The sequence below is a fragment of the Suncus etruscus genome, chromosome 3 (genome assembly GCF_024139225.1).
Source record: "Suncus etruscus isolate mSunEtr1 chromosome 3, mSunEtr1.pri.cur, whole genome shotgun sequence".
In the NCBI taxonomy this organism is placed as follows: Eukaryota; Metazoa; Chordata; class Mammalia; order Eulipotyphla; family Soricidae; genus Suncus; species Suncus etruscus.
In genome coordinates, this window is record NC_064850.1 from 87128026 (window position 1) to 87149098 (window position 21073).

Consider the following 21073-nt stretch of genomic DNA (forward strand, 5'->3'; position numbering starts at 1 on the left):
AACTCTTTCCAGGTAAAGTGTTCAAATAAGGCAGGAATAATTTTGTTCTTGACTGCTCGTGCAAAGCACAGTTGCTAATCCCACCAAACATTTATTTAAAATAAAACTCAAAATATTTTTTAAAAACAAAATAATTGAGGAGGACAATGGAGATGGACTCCAGTAAGCGCATTTTTATACACAGTTCAACTCGAGTTCTACTCAACAGGGAACCCTATAAAGGCATTTCAGTGGGAGCAGGCCAAATGACTGTGATTCATTATCAGCACTATAGACCGATCAATCACTCACTCCAATGCAATCCTGCTGATGTCTCTGTTTCTTTAGTCCTTGGTTCTCAGAGATTATGTTTTCTGAAGATCTGGAGAAAATGGGCCAGGGGTAGAAGGTCCATCCAAGCCAGATAGAGTGAATGGCCCATGACTGTTCAGCACAGAAGGAAACTGAGAGAGAGAGAAGAGAAAACATATAATAGTCTCATGACTCCACTTCCAAGTTTTCACTTTCTGTTTGCACTAGTCTCTAGACCGACAAACAGTCACCTGCAGTGGCTCACAAGACAAAAGCAGTAACTAATTATTACAGAAAAGGACACTGTCCTAACAGAACTCAAGAGAGAAAAAAGCTTTTTTTTTTTGGGTCACACCCAGCAGCACTCAGGGGTTACTCCTAGCTTTATGCTCAGAAATCACTCCTGGCAGGCTCGGGGGGCCATATGGGATGCCGGGATTCGAACCACTATCCTGAGTTAGGCAAATGCCTTACCACTGTTGCTAATCTCTCCGGCCCTGAGAAAAGCTTTCTTAACAGGGCAGGAGCAGTAGTAGTAACAGTGGGGTTTTTGTCTTGGCATGTACTGAGAAGGGTTAATATCTGGTACCCCAAATGGTCCTCCAAGCCCACCAGGAGTAATCCCTGAGTGCAGAGCCAGGACTTAGCCCTGAACAATGGTGGATGTGTCTTCCCCTCAAAAAAAAATCCTCTTTAGGCCAGTGGTTATCTCAAGTGGTAGAGCATATGCCCAGCATGGACAAGAACCCGAGTTCAAGCCCAGTCCCTGCATGGCCCATGAGCAGTACTGGGTATAGCTCTGATGAACCCCAGCACCCATAGAGAATAGCTCTGAATATTTAAGCAGTCTGGTCTTAGAAAACCAGCACTAGGGGCCGGATGAGATAGCATGGAGGTATGGCATTTGCCTTTCAAGCAGAAGTCGGTGATTCGAATCTCGACATCCCATATGGTCCCCTGAGCCTGCCAGGAGTGAATTTCTGAGCATAGAGCCAATAGTAAACCCCTGAGCGCTGCCGGTGTGACCCAAAAACCAAAAAAAAAAAAAAAAAAAAAAAGAAGAAGAAGAAAAGAAAACCAGCACTGATAAAAAAAAAAAAAAAAGAAAACCAGCACTAAGAACTTATAGAATAAATCTAAAGATTATTTAATTAAATAATGTTTTCATACTAATGTAAAGCTGCAGTTAGAAAATGCTTTCTACTTCTTTCTCTGCTTCCCACCCCAAGTTATGAGAACAGGCCTTCATGCTACTTACCTGAAAAAGCGTGTTAGCACCTTGCAGCCTGGCAGGACTCAAAGGAGCCACAGGGCTGAGTGTGCTCCAGAAGTGGATGCTGGAGAGTAGGGGACTCGGGGTCAGCAGTATGGGTGTCTGGAACACACAAGGGGAAAGGCTCACCATTGACTCACCTTGTCAAAATACATAAGCTCAAGCCCAAATACTATAGTTTACTCTCTATTCCACAGCACTCCAAATCTGAAATTTCATTATGAGGGGAAACTCAGCAATTATATATATATTATATATATATATAATATATATAATAAAAATATAATGGACATCTATTTTCTAACTGGGTTGAATTCAGATAGAAATAATGGATAACTGAGTCAGAAATGTTTTTTCCCTAGTAATAGGTCTAGGAGTAATTTATTAAAATGTTATGTGTCATATGCAAGCTAAGTACCTGATATAACTGTACAAACTTGTTACTCAACATCACTTAAGTAACTTGTTTGGGGGCCACACCCAGCAAATGATCAGGACTTACTGCTGGCTCTGTGTTTAGGAGTGATCTCTGAGAGTGGCTGGGGAACTATATATGGTTCCAGGAACAGAATTTGCATTAGAAGCTAACAGGACAAAGGCCTTAGCCTCTGTATAATCTCTCTGACCCCACAAGCAACTTTTCTTAAGGTTCTCAGATATATTTTGATTTAAGGGTTTTTTTTTTAGGTAACAACCAGCTTCATAAAAAATAAAGAATACTTTTCCTTATTTATTTTTACTTTCGGACCACAAGCAGTAGTGTTCAGGGCTGACTCCTGGCAGGACTCACGGATCTATATGTTGTGGTGCTAAGGATCAAACTTGGGTTATCCAAGGGTAAGGCAAGCATCCTGCCTGCTAACCTATAGCTCCAGCCCTTGAGATACATTTTTTTTTTTTTTTTTTGGTTTTTGGCCATACCCGGCGGTGCTCAGGGTGACTCCTGGCTGTCTGCTCAGAAATAGCTCCTGGCAGGCACGGGGGACCATATGGGACACCGGGATTCGAACCAACCACCTTTGATCCTGGATCGGCTGTGCTTGCAAGGCAAACGCAGCTGTGCTATCTCTCTGGGCCCTTGAGGCTACATTTTTAAAGAAAAGTAGAGGGCTGGAGAGATAGCACAGCATAGGGCTGTGGCCTTGCACACAGCCAACCCAGGACAGACCTGGGTTCGATTCCCAGCATCCCATATGGTTCCCTGAGTCAGGAGCCTCGCCCCCCCCCAAAAGAAAAGTAGAAATATCAAATATCTGTGCACTTATAGGAACAATGCATGTTGGGTTTTTGTTTTTGCTTTTTATCGGTTTTGCCTTTGTTGGGGGGGGGGAGTTGTTTGCTAGGGATGGGAATCAGGAAAGTGCTCTACCACTGAACCACAATCCCAGTTCCAGAATAATGCATATTTAACAAATGCCTACTCTATTTTAGCAATATTACATTGATGTGAGAAACTGGCTCCTGCCCCCACCACCTGGGTTATATATAACCTGAGACAAACCTACTGTTTAAGTTCTGTATTTGTTTTCAAAGGGAAGAAATGCAAAGTTGGTAGGCACTAAGAAGCAAGTGTTACCTGTGAAAAGAGGGCCGGGTGTCAAAGAGGCAGTGGGAGTGAGGGACTTAAGATTCCCAGTTGGACTCGGATCACTGCCTGTGATCACCAAGGTAGGCGCCAGCTCTAACCCTTTTGGGCTTCTTGATCTTGTAAGAATTATCTTGTTTGTCTTTTTCTCGCAAAGCCGAGGTCCTGTTCTGTAAGCTCCAGAGACAAGTTCTCAGGAAGTTCCATGGGCTGAGATGTCACGGAATCAATGTCTGTGTCAATGTCTGGGTTGGAACTCAGCTGTGGGGAGGGTGTTCTGGGGGACTCCTGCAAAGGAGATACGGAAGAAGTAGGAAGTGGTGTGGGAAAGGCAGGAGGGGCACTGGGGATCGAGACTGGGGCATCCAGAGAAGGCAGTATCGGGGAAGCCAAAGTCTCCAAAACTTGGATCGTTTCTGCAGAAGATGGAGAAATACTTGGGCCAGTGGGAATGGCAGCAGCAACAGGCTCAATGGGCGGCTTTTTGGAAGGAGTTGTAATAAATTTGATGACAGAAGATGTTGGCTCCTGAGATTTTTTTCTCTGCCAACCCTTCTGATCAGCTGGATTTTCATTCTTTGAAGGCATGAAAAGCTTCACATTGAGGATTTCAAAGAGTTGAGAGTAAATGAAGAATACAAGCCCGAGTGTATAAGTCATTGCGGCTGGATGGTCTTGGCACCCAACTGAGGGGGCTTCTCTCTCCCCCCACTCTCCATCTCTTTCGAGCTGCCACTGACTTCGCTGAGACTCAAAGCTTCACAGTCACCCTCGATCCTACCCACTGTCATGGGGTCCATGCTCAAAATCTCCGGGTAAGAGACAAACTTGTACACAAACTTCTGACCATTCACCTTCTTTATGATATTCTGTAGATAAGCAGAATAAGTATCTTTTAAGAATCCTCATAAACAGGGCTGAAGAGAATAAAGAGATAGTGTAGCAGTAAAGCATTTGCCTCGAGTGAAGCCAACCTGGGAGGGGACCCAGTTCAATTCCCGGCATCCCATATGGTCTCCCAGCCTGCCTGGGGAGATTTCTGAGGTGCAGAGCCAAGAGTAACACCTGAACACTGAGGGGCGTGGCCCAAACATCAATCAATCAATCAATCAATAAAGTTTTAAATTAAAGAAAAAATCCTTGGGGCCGGCGTGGTGGCGCTAGAGGTAAGGTGTCTGCCTTGCCAGTGCTAGGCAAGGACAGACCACGGTTCGATCCCCCATGCGTCCCATATGGTCCCCCAAGCCAGGAGCAACTTTCTGAGCGCATAGCCAGGAGTAACCCCTGATCGTCACCGGGGTGTGGCCCAAAAACCGAAAAAAAGAAAAGAAAAAATGCTTATAAACTTACCACCCATAGCTCTTAAAAAAGCTGACCTGAGTGTCTTAGTTCTCTATTTGACATTTATTTAGAAGTTCAAAATCATCTCACTTATTTAGCCATAATAAGCAGTCCCTACTCCTAAGCTAATATGTTACATAAAAAGCTGAATGGAAAAAAAAAATAGCTGAACGAGGGGCCAAAGTGATAGCACAGCGAGCGGTAGGGCTTGCCTTGCACAAGTCCAACCTCAGACAGACCCCGGTTTGATTCCCAGCATCCTATCTGGTCCCCTGAGCCTGCCAGGAGTGAGCACAGAGCCAGGAGTAACCCCTGAGTGGTGCCTGTTGTGACCCAACCACCCCCCCCCCCCAATCTGAATGATGCTCAGGGAAGTATATGCAGTGCCAGGGATTAAATCTGGGTTGTCCTAAGTAACCACATGCAAGGCAAGTGCACTCCCTCCTGTACTATCTCTGTGGCCCTCATATCTCTATATTAAATAAGGAACTACTAAACCGAGATCTCTGTTAAGGTACTTTCTTCCTTCAGAAATTTCAGCTGTTTCTGACCATCTCCACACAAGACTGCTAAAATTTCCCCTTAAAGGTGAAAGAAATTAAAATCACAAGTCTCAATCTATTCAAGTCAATTTCTTGTATCTCAGTGCCCAAGAATGTAGTGAAAATGCATTAAAACCACAAATTTGTTTGCTTTGTTTTGGGGCCACACCTGGTGAGTGTTCAAGGGTTACTCCTAGCTCTGCACCCAGGAATAACTCCTGGCAGGCTCTGGGACCATATGCAATGCCAAAGATTGAACCTGGATTAGCTGTGTGCAAGGCAAGCACTTTACCCACTGTACTATCACTCTGGCCCAAAGCTAAAATGAATGCAATTTTGACTAAGAAAGCAAATATATGTATTGGAGCTATTCCTTAAGCTATTCTTTTTTTTTTTTTTTTTTTTTTTTTTTTGTTTTTGGTTTTTGGACCACACCCGGCAGTGCTCAGGGGTTACTCCTGGCTGTCTGCTCAGAAATAGCTCCTGGCAGGCAAGGGGGACCATATGGGAAACCAGGATTCGAACCAACTACCTTTGGTTCTGGATCGGCCTCTTGCAAGGCAAACGCCGCTGTGCTATCTCTCCAGGTCCTCCTTAAGCTATTCTTATCTACTTTTTCAAATTTTTTTTGGTCCACACCTGGCAGGATCAGAGGATAATATGGAATGTTGGGGATCAAACCCAGGTCAACCACATGCAAGGTAAACACCCTGTCCAGTGTGCCATCACTCTGGTCTCTAAATTTGTGTGTGTGTGTTTGTTTATTGGTTTTGAGACCACACCCAGCTGTGCGTAGGGTAACTCCTGACTCTGCACCCAGGAATTACTCCTGCAGGCTCAGGGAACCATAAGGGATGCTGGAGATCAAACCTGGGTTGGCCACATGCAAGGCAAGTATTCTACCTACTGTGCTATTGCTCTGATCCTTTATACTCACTTTTTCTTAAAAGAAACAAGTTTTTTATTTGGTTTTGGAGCCATATTGGCAGTGTTCAGGGCTTACTTCTGGTTCTGCACTGAAAGTCTGCTCCTTGCAGGGCTTGGACCATATGGGATGCCGAAGATGGAACTGAAGTCACCTGTAAGAAACTCGTTACTTGCTATACTATCTCTCCAGCCAACAAGTTCGTTTATTTTTTATTGGTTTTGGGCCACACCCGGTGGTACTTAGGAGTTACTCCTGGCTCAGCGCACAGAGCTGATTCCTGGAGGTGCTGGGGGCAGCGGGGAACCATCTGGGATGCCAGAGAGCAAATCCAGTTGGCCACATTCAGGGCAATCGACTTCCATGCTATGCTATGGCTCCAGCCCCATGACAAGTTCATTGTTAAACTTAGCCAACATAATTAGCCTAACAATTTCTCCTTTTTGGAGGGAGTTCCAAGCAGTGCTCTAGGGGTTGGGGATCCACTCCATGGATACTAAACTGGTATTCATGTTCAGTGATGGGTTCCACCAGAGCAACCCTGCAGTATTTGGGAGTCTCCAGAGCCAACCCAATAGGTGGCTACTCATGGACCCTGGAGCATACCTGGAGATACTTGGGGCCCTTTGGGCTACCCTTAACAATACTGGAGAGGTGCTGTGGTGCTGGAATCAAACTCAGAGGAAAGCGGGGGTGGGGGGGTGGCACTCAAGATGTACCCTAACCCATTATCTCCCCTGCCAAGATCAAGTCCAGGTCACAGACATACAAGACTGCTAAATAAGGCCATACTCCACCCTCTTTTTCTTTCTTTTCTTTTTATTATTTATTATTGTTTATTATTTTAGGACCACACCAACAGTGCTCAGGGCTTACTCCTTGTGCCTCTAAGCTCAGGAGTCACTGCTGGTGGGGCTTAGGTGACCATATCAAACTATCATCAATCCTGGATGGGCTGCTTGCAAGCAAGGCAAACTCCTTCCTTACCACTGTGCTCTCTCTCCAGCCCCCTGGTTTTTTTGGTAAAAATTTTCTAACATACTTTTTCCCTGAAGAATTTAGGAATATAATACTTAACTAAAGTGGAGCAGTAAATAGGGTTTTCAAGAATAAAACTAGAGGGGCCGGAGAGATAGCATGGTGGTAAGGTCTTGCATGCAAGTCGGTGGTTTGAATCTCGGCATCCCATATGGTCCCCCGAGCCTGCCAGGAGCGATTTCTGAGCATAGAGCCAGGAGTAACTCCTGAGCGCTGCCAGGTGTGACCCAAAAACCAAAAAAATAAAATAAAATAAAACTAGAGGGGCTGGAGTGAAAGCACAGTGGGTAGGGCTTTTGCCTTGCATGTGGCAGACCCGGGTTTGATCCCAGCAACCCATATGGTTCCTGAGCCTGCCAAGAGTAATTTTTAAGTAAAGAGCCAGGAGTAACCAGAGTGCCGCTTTTAGGTGTGGCCCCAAATCAAACAAACAAACAAAAAAACCAACAAAGAATAAAACAAGAATATTCTTCTCTTTCATCCTAATCCCCAAATAAAAATGATAAACTATCAGGTTAAAAATAAAACAGGATATTAGAGTCTATATAGTCTAGATAAAAGAGAAGAAAGACTTTTTGTTCTGAAGATCTCTAGATAGCTGTAACCTAAGGGTGTGTATTACCTTTACATAATAATATCTGAGGGCCCGGCTGAGCTTATCATAATTCATGTTAGGCTTGTTCTTTCGAATGCCCCAGAGACGTGCCACCTCTTCTGCCTGTAAAAGCTTGAACTCCCCATCATTCGAGGTCCAACAGATGGTGTTCTTGTGCTGAGGCTTCTGGAGGAGCTGCAGGAGGAACTGCCACAGGGTGATAGCGTTGTCCATAGCACTGAGCTGAAAGAGGCGCACAGAGAAGCTATACTATTATATCAGCAGCAGGTATTCCTGAGGCATGACGCACATGCTCTAAATGTAGGACTTCATTTCATCCCCACAGCAAGTCAGTTTGCAAGTCTGATACTAATACCCAAAAATAAAAAAATAATACTTTTTTTTTTTTTTTTTTTTTTTGGTTTTTGGGCCACACCCGGCGGTGCTCAGGGGTTACTCCTGGCTGTCTGCTCAGAAATAGCTCCTGGCAGGCACGGGGGACCATATGGGACACTGGGATTCGAACCAACCACCTTTGGTCCTGGATCGGCTGCTTGCAAGGCAAACACCGCTGTGCTATCTCTCCGGGCCTAAAAAAAAATAATACTTAATAAATAAATCTATGAACAGGATTGAGTCAAAATCACACGGGAAACAAATGAAATGAAAAATGTGATTCATAAATGATTTAACTAATCTAAGATCACAAAAAGAAGGGCCAGAGAGCTACTATAGTGGAAAGGTAATTAAGTGCCTTGCACACAGCTGACCTGGATTTGATCTCTGGACACAGATGATCCCCCAAGCTGTCAAGAGTGACCCCTAAGCAGAGACAGAAACAAGCCCTGAAGCTCTCTGTGTGGTGTGGCCCGAACCCCCTAAAGGGGGGGGGTCACAAAAAAAAAAAAAAAAAGGAGGGAGGGAGGGAAGGAAAGAGCTAAGTTTCATTTTGGATCCAAAGGTTCCTTTTGTTCCTGGATCCAGGGACCTGGAGTCACATCTGGCTTGAACTTTGGCTTACTCTTACTCAGGAATCATTCTTGGTGGTATTTGGAAGACCAAATGTGACGCTAGGGATCAAACCAGGGTCAGTACTAGTCCTATCCCTCTGGCCCCACTTTTTTTTCTCTCAAACCTATCTTTTATCATACCCATTCTATTGCTTTATTGTATGTGATGATGGGGATCGAAGTCAGGCCTCACACAGTGGTCTACCAATGACCTACATTCCAGGCCTAAAATCTAAACTCTTCAACATTTCTTTTGTCTGTTTTTTATTTTGGGGGACCACACCCTCGGAGCTCAGGAGAAAAGTCTTGGGGCCAAGGAAAGAGAGACGGTGCAGTGGGGAAGGCACTTGCCTTGCAAGTAAGTGGTCCACCTCCGTTTAATTCCTAGTACCTGAGTACAGCCAGTTGAGGCCCAAACCCTCACCCCTCTATAGTTTTGCTGAGGAGTTGAGAAGATGGCTCTATCCCTGGCGACACACAGCCCCCTAAGCACCCACCACGAATGACCCAAGTTCAGAGCTGGGAGCAGCACTGAGTAACCCTGGGTTGGCCCACAAACAAATAAACATGCCTTGTAAGCCCCTAAATGCACTTAGTTGAAAGTACAAATGGGTGTGTCTCCAGGTGACCTGGCTGTAGGAAATAATCTACCTTTGCTCCATTGGTATTTCTCCTGCAAATAATTTCCATTATCATAAATGTATTTGCATACAAATTGGCAGCATTGTAAATTCATCAGAATGGTGTCCGATTTGATTTACTAGTTCTGTTACCATTCTGTCCAGAGATTCCATATACAAAGATCTTCCTTTTACTTAATTAGCAACCATTATTTGATTATCAAGGCATCAATTAAAAAATCCTCCAATACCTCCAGTTTTAAAATTTCTCCCTCGATTTATCAGGCCAGCTGCTTAATTTTGACTCTATTTTTTGGGCCAGATAATTCTGTTCCTGAAGGTTCTCCTGTGCAAGGGAGTTAATTTAATAGCATCCTTAGCCTTTTGCCACTAAATACCAGTACTATCATCAACTTAGGATAATAAAAACTGTCTCCAGACATTGCCAAAAGAATTCCCAAGAGACACAATTATCCTGGTTGTTAACTATTGGACTTTAGACAAAGGACAGCAAGAGAATATTCTCAAAAAGCTGTATTTTCTTCACAAAACATGTTGTTTATTCCCAGCACTTCATAGTTCCCCAAGCACTGATCTAGGAAGATTCCCACTAGGAATGGCCCAACCACCACAAAACAGACAGACAAAGCAAGCCACCTTATTTATTAGAATTCTTCATTTCTTTTAAGGTTCTAAGAAGTATTAACTCAGGGCATCTACCCTAGCCTCAAAAGAGTCCTTCAGAGTATCAACTCTGGTCTAATACAGATAAATACATCTTAAGAAGCCTACAGCTGAACTTTATACATTAAAAAAAAAAAAAAAAAACCTTGGGAGCCTAAGCATTAGTATAGCTGGTAGGGCACTTGCCTTGAATGTGGCCAACTGGGGTTCAATCCCTGGCACCCCATATAGTCCCCTGGGCCCCACCAGCAATGACTCCTAAGCAAAGAGCCAGGAGTAATCCCTAAATACTTCTAGATATGGCCCAAAACACCCAAAATTTAAACAATAAATGAAAAAATCTTGTAGATAAAAATGGAAATTTAAGGGGTCAAAAAGACAGTAAAGTGTGTAGGGTGATTGCCTTGCTGCAGTCAACTCACGTTTGCTTCTCAGCACTCTATATGGTCTCTAATCACAGCCAGGAGTAATCCCCAAATACATAATCAGGAGTAAGTCCTGATATGGGCACACCTGTATTTGAGCCATACCGCTGGGTGTGGCCCAAAAATAAAATAGGATTGAAAACAAATTAAATTAACTGCATAAGACTACCACAAAAATAGCTAAATTGAACATCAAAATTTCGAGCTTCTATGCAGCAAATAATACAATAAGTGAGAAAATACTTGAATGCAAGAAAATATTTTCAATCAAAGACTTACATCAAAAAATATCTATAAAGAGGGGCCGGAGAGATAGCATGGAGGTAAAGCGTTTTTGCCTTTCATGCAGAAGGTCATTGGTTCGAATCCCGGCGTCCCATATGGTCCCCCATGCCTGCCAGGAGCAATTTCTGAGCATGGAGCCAGGAGTAACCCCTGAGCACTGCTGGGTGTGACCCAAAATACACACACACACAATATATATATATATATATATATATATATATATATATATATATATATATATATATATATATATAAAGAATTATAGTGCAATGGTGCAGTGGTAAAGTGTTTGCCTTTCACGCGACTGACCCAGGGTGGACCTTGGTTCAATACCCCAGCATCCCATATGGTTCCCCAAGCTAGGAGCGATTTCTGAGTGCAGAGCCAGGAGTAACCCCTCAGCATCACTGGATGTGACCCCAAAACCAAAAATAAATAAATCACAGCCAGGATAAATAAAAAATACTATAAAATATGTGCCATAGCTATAGTATAGCATCTTGTCTTGTACACAGCCAACCCAGATTCAACCCCCTGGCATCCCCTTAACTCTACAAGAAATAATACCTTAGTGCAGAGTGAGGAGTAACACCTGAGTATCACCAGGTATGGCCCCCAAACCAAAAATAAATAAAAATACTATCAAGAGGTAAAGGATATGTGGAGTAGGAGGAAGATAATCTAAGGGGGCTGGGAAGCTCTGCATGTAGAAGCCCAGACCTTGCTGGCTGGCACTAAATAGTCCCTGCCCTGCCCTCTTGCCACACACTGCCAGGAGTGGCCCCAAAACAAAAGGTCAAACATTCTTTTTTTTTGTTTGTTTTTGGGCCACACCTGGCGGTGCTCAGGGGTTACTCCTGGCTGTCTGCTCAGAAGTAGCTCCTGGCAGGCACGGGGGACCATATGGGACACCGGGATTCGAACCAACCACCTTTGGTCCTGGATTGGCTGCTTGCAAGGCAAACGCCGCTGTGCTATCTCTCCGGGCCCAGGTCAAACATTCTTAATATATTTTTTAAATGTACTGAGGTAATAATAGTTTACGAGTAGGTTTTAGGGGTACAAAGCCTCCACACCACACCCACCCCCAAAGTGCTGATCTTCTACTGCTGTTCCTTCCCTCCACTATGCCCCTTCTCAGTAACCTCAGTTCTGCTGTCAGAGTCTATTTGTTCTCATTGTCTATTCGAGTCTGTTTCTTCAGACTACCTACGACTGAGATCACTATATCTGTCTTTGTCCTTCCAACTTACTCCACTTGGCATGACACACTCTAGCTCAATACAAATTGTAGCAAACAGCAAGACTTCAGATCTCCCCATAGCTGACCAGTATTCAGTGCATGTGCGCATGTGGTCCATACCCATTCGTACGCTGCTGGGTCCTTGAAGTGTTTCCAGATATTGGCTGTTGCAAATACAACTACAATGAACAGTGTGCCTATTTTGACTTCTTTTTGAGCTCTCTGGATAAATACCTAGAAGTGGCATTCCTGGCCATATAGAGGTTAGTTTTACTTTAAACTTTAAAAAAAAAAAAATCTCCAAACTGTTTTTCCAGAGATTGAACCAGTTTACATTCCCAGCCACAGAAAATGAAGGTTCCATTTTCTCTGCTGTATTCATCCCTGCCAGTGTGTGTGTGTGTGTGTGTGTGTGTGTGTGTGTGTGTGTGTGTCTGTCTGTCTGTCTGTCTGTCTGTCTCTCCTCTCTCTGTCTCTGTCTCGTTCTCTTTCTTTTATGCTGTGCCAAGGATCAAACCAACAGTCTCACATGGTTTCTGGGATTTCTGTTTTTGTTTTTCTTTTTTCCGGCCCTGCCCAGATACCCAGGCTATTCCCAGACCAGGCGGTGCTGTGGCTCAAACCAGAGTCCCTCCACATGTGCTCCAGTTCTCTGAGCCCTCTTCCTGGAAGGGGGCACTCACTGACGTGAGGTGAAGTTTTGTTTGAAAACTTCAAAACTTATTACTTTAAATCAGATTTTCTTTTTTGGGGTTTGTTTTTTTGTTTTGTTTTTGTTTTGGTTTTTGGGCCACACCTGGTGATACTCAGGGGTTACTCCCGTATATGTGCTCAGAAATTGCTCCTGGTTTGGGGGACCATATGGGATGCCTGGGGATCGAACCATGGTCCATCCTAGGTCAGCAGCTTTCAAGGCACTGCTTGAGCCACCACTCCAGCCCCCGAATCATATTTTCTTGATAGTCAGCAATGGTGACTATTTTTTCACGTAGAAAAGAAGTAATTGGGGCCGGAGAGATAGCATGGAGGCAGAGAGTTTGCCTTACATACAGAAGGGCGGTGGTTCAAATCCTGGCATCCCATATGGTCCCCCGAGCCTGCCAGGAGAGATTTCTGAGCGTAGAGCCAGGAGGAACCCCTGAGCGCTGCCGGGTGTGACCCCAAAAACCAAAAAAAAAAAAAAAGAATATAATTTCTCTAATTTCTAATACTTTCTGATTTCTATAATTTCTCTTCTTGTATACATAGCGAATAAAGCACCCGAAAATATACTATATACTAACATTGTGAGCTGGTAGGAAAATGAAATCAAAACCACATTAAGATATTGCTTCAGGGCCGAAGCGATAGCACAGTCGTAGGGCATTTGCCTTGCACACGGCCAACATAGGATGGACCCCAGTTCAATTTCTGGCATCCCATATGGTTCCCCAAGCCTGCCAGGAGCAATTTCTGAGCATAGAGCCAGAAGTAACCTCTGAGCGCTGCTGGGTGTGACCCAAAAATAAAACAAACAAACAAAATATATTGCTTCAGAGGTTTGGAGAGACTGTACAGGGATTAAGACACCTGCCTTGCATAACACTCAACCCCAGTTCAATCCCCAATATAATGTGTGACCTCCCAAATAAGCATAGGGTCAAAAGTAAGCCCTGAGCACAGCAGGGAGAGACATCCCCCTGCCCCGCGCAAAGAGACTAGTACAATAGCTGTAATGGAAAATAACAAAATATGGACTCAGGGAGATAGATCAATGAGCACATGCCCCACATACAAGATGGTCCAGTTTCAGTACCTGGCACTGCCAGGAGTTCCCTCAGAGCATCAAGATAGAAGAAACCCCTGAACACTGTCAGATGTGGCCCCCAAACCAAATAAGTGAATAAATTTAAAAAAGAATGACAAAAACAAGTGCTGGTGAGTCTGTGGAGAAACTGACACCCTCCTACAGGAATGGCAGGAATGTATGATGACATAAACATTTCGGAAAAGAGCTTGACAGTTTCTCAAAATGCTAAATACATGGCTCAGTAATTTCACTCTACTGTAGGTAATACCCAAGAGAGATAAAAGATTACACCCACACAGACACTTATGTAGTAATGTTCTGGGCAGCATGATTCATATCCCCAAAACATAAACAACTCAATAACCATCAACTGATAAACGGAAAACCAAGATCCGTGCATGCAGTGGAATAGTATTTAGCCAGAAAGGCACAAAACCACAGATTGTATTACTGCATTTACAGACTGTGTCCAGAGTAAGCAAATCTATTAAAGTATAAGAATAGCTGCTTAGGGGACAGCGGGTGGGTAGTGGAAAGGTAGGAAAGGAGAATGAGAGCATCAATGTGAGGTGACATTTAAATTTAGGAGTGTGGTAGTGGTTACACAACTCTGTGAAGACAACAACAACAACAACAAAATCCCTGAAGTAACCTTGAAACATAACACATTTGGGCATGGGGGTTGGGGGGCATGTGTTCAGGGATCACTCACTCCTAGCAGGCTTGGGGCCATATGGGATGTCAGGGATCGAACCTGGGTCAGCCATAAGACAGGCAGGCACTCTACCTGCTTGCTCTACTATCACTCTGGTCCCAAACTAGAACACTTTTGTGATATGTGGATGATAGTTCAATAACAGTGTTAAAAACAAACAACTAACTCCCCAAAGCATTATACAGATTTAATGCGATCCCTCTAAAGATACCCATGACATTCTTCAAAGAAGTGGATCAGGCACTTTTGAAATTCATTTGCAACAATAAACACCCTAGAATAGCAAAAGCAATCATTGGGAAAAAGAATATGGGAGGAATTACTTTCCTCAACTTTAAACTTTACTACAAAGCAATAATTATCAAAACAGCATGGTATTGGAATAAAGACAGGCCCTCAGATCAGTGGAATAGGCTTGAATACTCAAAGAATGTTCCCCAGACATATAATCACCTAATTTTTGATAAAGGAGCAAGAAATCCTAAACGGAGCAAAGAAAGCCTCTTCAACAAGTGGTGTTGGCACAACTGGCTAGCCACTTGCAAAAAATTGAACTTAGACCCCCAGTTAACATCATGTACACCCAGGTCCACCATCATTAATTATTTGATTCTACACGAAGATAAAATCCAAATGGATTAAAGACCTTGATATCAGACCTGAAACCATAAGATATACAGAACAACACATAGGCAAAACACTCCAGGACATTGAGACTACAGGCATAATTCAAGGAAGAAACTGCACTCTCCAAGCAAGTGAAAGCAGAGATTAACAGATGGGGAATATATTAAGCTGAGAAGCTTCTGCACCTCAAAGGAAATAGCGCCCAGGATACAAGAGCCACCCACTGAGTGGGAGAAACTATTCACCCAATACCCATCAGATAAGGGGCTAATCTCCAAAATATACAAGGCACTGACAGAACTTTACAAGAAAAAAACACCCAATCCCATCAAAAAATGGGGAGAAGAAATGGACAGACACTTTGACAAAGAAGAAATACAAATGGCCAAAAGACACATGAAAAAACGTTCCACATCACTAATAATCAGGGAGATGCAAATCAAAACAACTATGAGGTACCACCTCACACCACAGAGAATGGCACACATCACAAAGAATGAGAACAAACTGTTGGCGGGGATGTGGAGAGAAAGGAACTCTTATCCACTGCTAGTGGGAATGCCATCTAGTTCAACCTTTATGAAAAGTGATATGGAGATTCCTCCAAAAACTGAAAATCGAGCTCCCATACGATCCGACTATACCACTCCTAGGAATATACCCTAGGAACACAAAAATACAATATAAAAATCCCTTCCTAACACCTATATTCATTGCGGCACCATTTACCATAGCAAGACTCTGGAAACAACCAAGATGCCCTTCAACAGACGAATGGCTAAAGAAACTGTGGTACATATATACAATGGAATATTATGCAGCTGTCAGGAGAGATGAAGTCATGAAATTTTCCTATACATGGATGTACATGGAATCTATTATGCTGAGTGAAATAAGTCAGAGAGAGAAAAATGCAGAATGGTCTCATTCATCTATGGGTTTTAAGAAAAATAAAAAGACATACTTGCAATAATAATTTTCAAACACAAAAGAGAGAAGGGCTGGAAGTTACAGCTCACCTCATGAAGTGCACCACAAACAGGGATGAGTTTAGTTAGAGAAATAACTACATTTTGAACTATCTTAATGAGAATGTATGAGGGAAATAGAAAGCCTGTCTAGAGTACAGGCGGGGGGTTGGGTGGGGAGGAGGGAGATTTGGGACATTGGTGATGGAAATGTTGCACTGGTGATGGGTGGTGTTCTTTACATAACTGAAACCCAAACACAATCATGTATGTAATCAAGGTGTTTAAATAAAATATAAAAAGAAAACTGTAAACAACTGCCAGTTGGGCCAGAGAAGTCTAACTATACCAACATGTAACTCTCAGAGAGGATGGGGTTCTTTGTGGATAACTCTGTCTGCTCCCAAACTAAGTAAATGAACTTAAACCTTTCCAACATAAAACTTTCCAACAATAAAAATGGTCTCCAACGTCCTCACAATGAATGCTTGGACATTGCTATGCTATTAGAGCAGGGCAGGCACTGCTCACAGTACTTGAGTGAACAGAGAAACTGAGGTTTCAAGTGCCTTTCTGAGGGCTGGACCCCTCAGAAAGTCCCTTAGAAAAAAGTGGCCTCGTCACCATTGGTTGTAACTGAGTCTAACAAGCCTCAGCCCAAAGGTGCTCACATAATTTAAATATCCTGCACATGGCCAGCAAGGGCTCTCAAGCCCCTGAAATCCATCCGGCAATCCATGATGCCCTGAGCACAGAGTCTCGAAGAATAACCTGAGCACTTCCAGGTGTGACCCAAAAACCAAACATATGCATAAATACCAGAGCCCTTTAGAAATTAATGTTTCCCAATGGAATACTATGCAGCTTTTAAAAAGAATAAAAAAGATTGAACTAGAGACTATCGTGCTGAATAAAGAAAAGTGGAAACAGAATGACCTCTCTCATATGTGGGCCTCAAAGATAACGAGCAAGGTAGCAACAAGGGGCCAAAGGGAATTAAATCACAGAACTGAGTTTATGGGGGGTGGAAAGCAAGCGCACCAGCATGACCAGTAAATCTCAGTACCTCAAGCAATGAATGAGTGAAAACAGAAAAGAAATCAGTGTTTCCATGGCCTAACTTAAGTGGATTAAAAGACTAGTTTTACATTACATACAACAAATATTGGGCAGAGGGAGTGTCTGTCACGTCTGACTTTTTCCTTAACCTTTCTTCTGGTAATCCTGCTCAAGGCAAGAAAATTAATAGGTAGGGTGGGCAGTGGAGTGTTGAGCCACCCCAGCAGTGTTTAGGGATTGTTCCTGGTACCCAAGGGACCAAACCAACTAAACCCTTGGGAAGTAAAGCATACAGCCTGGGCTCCAGCTCTTTGCACCATCTCCCAGGCCTGGGCAAGTTTTTAATTACCTGTATTTTCTACTTAATTGATTATTTGGCCTGAGGACAGAACACAGTGCACAGTGCTAAGGCACATGGTTCACATAAGCCCTGGTATTACAATGAAAAAAGCTGGGTAGGGATTACTTGATAGTATAAACCTCTAATTACTACTCCAGAGTAGGTTTAACTCTAATAACCTAATCACCACATTTTCAGACGTCCTCTCATCTCCAGGCAAATGTACACAGGTAGAGACATAAATGTACATACATGGAGGGGGGTGCTGAGGGAGGAAGAGGATGACAAAGGAGAAAAGACAAGGAGAAATGGAAGAGGCAAGAAAGGAGGGAGGAAAGTCAAGCCAGAACTGGAACCTCCAGATCCCTACAAATTTGGCACTTATAATACCAAAGACTCTTTATACCAGAAGAAAAAGTTCCTAACCAAAGGCTAGTTATAAAAGAATACTTGAGACCTGTAAGCTTATAAAAATTACAAGTTGCCTCCAAAATGACAGCGATATCCTTCCACATCCCCACCACGTGCACAGAAACGCATAAGAACAAAGCAATGAATGTTCTCACTATGTTGGGCATAGCAGAGGTTAAACCCTTTTATTGAGGGGAGGGCAGGGAGCTGGCACTTCAGGGTAGAAGCATTGAGGGAGGAGGGCTGAGTGACCAGAGTCCAAGCCAGGGCTCAAGGGAGGGAAAGCTGTACAGCATGAAATGAGGGTACAGTGGCTTGGGGTAGAAGGACTACAAACTAGTGTTGTGGATGGGGGACAAAGTCAAAACATTCATCTTCGGGGTCAGAGTGGTGGCACTAGAGGTAAGGATTCTGCCTCACAAGCATTAGCCTAAGACAGACCTCGGTTTGATCCCCCAGCATACCATACGGTCCTCCCAAGCCAGGAGCAATTCCTGAGCACATAGCCAGGAGTAACCCCTGAGCGTCACCGGGTGTGGCCCAAAAACTAAAAACAAAAACAAAAATTCATCTCCACTGGATACTCAAAGGAATATTTTTATTAGATTTTTTAAATCAAGTTATTCTTTCAAAAGTTAGTAACTTTCTTTTACTGGAATACCAATAAATGAAACCTATTCACTCTATTCCATTATTTGTTCAATTATATGAGAACTAAAGGAATAAAGTCAGCAGCTATTACGAATTTATTATAAATAGGGGCCAGATAGTTCAGCTGGCATGACACTTGCCAGGCACACACACTGCTGACCTGAGTTCAATTCTCAGTGTGACCCAAAAGACAAACAAAAAATCACATAAGTGAGATGAAGTTAAAACAAACAAAACCACTTTGGAGCTGCAGACAGAGCAGGTCAGGCCCGGTGGTGCTGAGATCTGAGTTGACCACAGGATCCCATCCCCCCTGCTCTCCCACAGGAAAAAAAACAACAATTTTATTTTCCTTACCATGAAAAATCTCGTTTTCCATTTAGTTTTAAGAAAGATTTTAATAGAACAATGGTAGGTAAATGCTTAACTGGCCCCCAAAATCATCTGATTTTTTTTTTCAGCAAGTATAAAAACTGAATAAAATTTTCAGAGGGCCCTGGAGCCACCCCCAAGACTTTCAGCCAACCGGGCCAGATGGTTTCTACACAAGATCCCGGATGCTGGGCCAGGGAATCCCGGCAGTGCTGTGGAGAATCTGATTTTCACTACTGGGAAAATAGTAAACAACTTCAAGCACCGTGAAAACGGTGGGTGAGTCCCTGCGCTAGATTGAAGGAGGTGTATTTTGCAATAATTTATTAGAGGAAAAAGTCTAAATGAGATTTTTTTCCATCCTAAACGTGTTTATAATAAACAGTCCAGTTGCCGTGGAGACCACAGCTCAACTATTTTTCAGAAACCGTAGGTAGCTAAGACCCAAAGAATCCAAATTCAGAGCCGGAGCTATGATAGCACCGTAAGTAGGGCGTTTGCCTTGCACGCGGCCCGCCCTTGACAGATGCGGGTTTGATTCCCTGCGTTCCTCATGGACCCTGAGACTGCCAGGAGCGATTTCTGAGCACAGAGCCAGGAGTAACCCCGGACTGGTCGCCCAGTGCGGGCCCCCTAAACAAACAAACAAACAAACAAAAGCGTCCAAATCCAGGGTGCATCAAATAACATCAAATAAAACTAAGTTATGAAACAGAGTGAGACTGATTTCGAATGACACCGCACGCACTAGAGGCCCGCAAACAAGCAGGGGTCCGTTAAGTGCAGGTGGGAGGCGGTCACCCGAAGCCCGGGTCCGAATGTGGCGGTAACTTGGCAGTCCTGGGCATCGCCTGCGCACCTCAGCTCCGGCTGCACCCCGCTTCCTCTCGGGCGGGGAGAGCGAGGGGGGGACAGATGAGAGAGAAGATACTGCGGCCGCTGGGGACCACCGGGGTCTGGTTTCCTGGCAGAGCTACTTCCCACGGCCTGATGCAGATGCAGATCGGGCCCTTCCCGAGTGTTGGGGAGGGGAGGGTGGCTGGATGGACCGGTGTGTGTACCAAAGTGTATGTGTGTGTGTGTGTGTGTGTGTGTGTGTGTAGTAAAGTGTGTGTGTGATAAATGGATGGACCCCGCCAAAAAGTGAAGGCGGGTGTGTGTGTGAGTGTGTGTGTGGCAAAGTGTGTGCAAGCTCGAGAGTGTGTCAAGAGGAGGGGAGAAGGCAAAACATCAGTTCTCTGCTCTCCTACACCTCACTAAAGTGTGTGTGTGTGTGTGTGTGTGTGAAGTGAAGGCCGTGTTTGTGTGTGGTGGGTGGGTGGCGGCTGGATGGTTTGTGTGTGGAAAGTAATGGCGGTGTGTGTGTGTGTGTCAGTTGGATGGACCTGTGTGTGTACCAAAGTGTGTGTGCAGGATCGTGTGGTGGATGGACCTGTGTGTGTAGCAAAGTGTGTTTGTATGTGTAGCGAAGTGTGTGTTTGTACCAAAGTGTTTGTGCAAGATCGTGTGTGTGTGTGTGTGTGTGTGTGTGTGTGTGTGTGTGTGTGTGTGTGTGTGTGTGAGAAACACTGAAAGCTGACACCGGATGAGCCAGACGCGTGGGGAGAGGAAGCGAGTCGCACGCCCGAGCCCCCGAGGATCAAAGTTCGGCCCAGCCGCGCGCCCCGCTTTCGTTTTCCCACTTCCCGGCCCGGCCTCCCCCGAACACTGGCCCGGGCCGGGCCGCCGGCCTCGGGGAGCGGCGCGACACCCGGGGAGGCCGGGCGGGAGGGAGGGAGGGAGGGCGCCCCCAAGGGCCTCCCCCGCCCGGGGACCCGACGGGCGCTGCGAGCGAGGCTCACCGAGGCCGCGCGCCGGGCTCTCCCGCGGTGTCCGCCTCCTCGGCTCGGCTCGGCTCGGCTCGGCTCCTCTCCGCCCGCCGACGCGCCGCCGCCTCACGCCGGCAGCCGCACCATCGCGCGGCGGCCGCGCCGGACCAGGCGGCCACGGCCGAGCCCAGCCCGCCGGGCGCCCGTCGCCGCCCGCATCTCCCGCCGCGCAGGGCCGCTCGCTCGCTCGCTCGCTCGCGCCCGCCCCGCCCCGCCCGCCCGCCTCCTCGCGCTCGCGGGCCACTTCCCGCCGGGCGCGCGCTCGGCCGTCGCCCGCGGCCGCCGTCACTCTCGAACCCCCCGGCGGCGGCGGCGGGGCCCTTCCGGGAAGCCCCGGCCGCCTCCGCGTCACTTCCGGGGCGGGCTCTCGGGGCCCAGTGCGGAAGTGGGCGCCCGCGCCGCGGCGCCCCCGCGGC

The 21073-nt window shown here is 45.2% G+C and overlaps 1 protein-coding gene across 1 annotated transcript; it reads right to left on the reverse strand.

The window, feature by feature from the left end:
- Window positions 1-75: 75 nt before the first annotated feature.
- Window positions 76-20676, reverse strand: ELK4 (ETS transcription factor ELK4). Its single transcript, XM_049770967.1, is given in 9 exon segments — window positions 76-443; window positions 1550-1666; window positions 3141-3200; window positions 3202-3273; window positions 3275-3310; window positions 3312-3754; window positions 3757-4018; window positions 7618-7833; window positions 20631-20676. Coding segments are annotated over 8 exon segments (1296 nt in total). The 5' UTR covers window positions 7825-7833; window positions 20631-20676; the 3' UTR covers window positions 76-344.
- Between the last annotated feature and the right edge of the window lie 397 nt (window positions 20677-21073).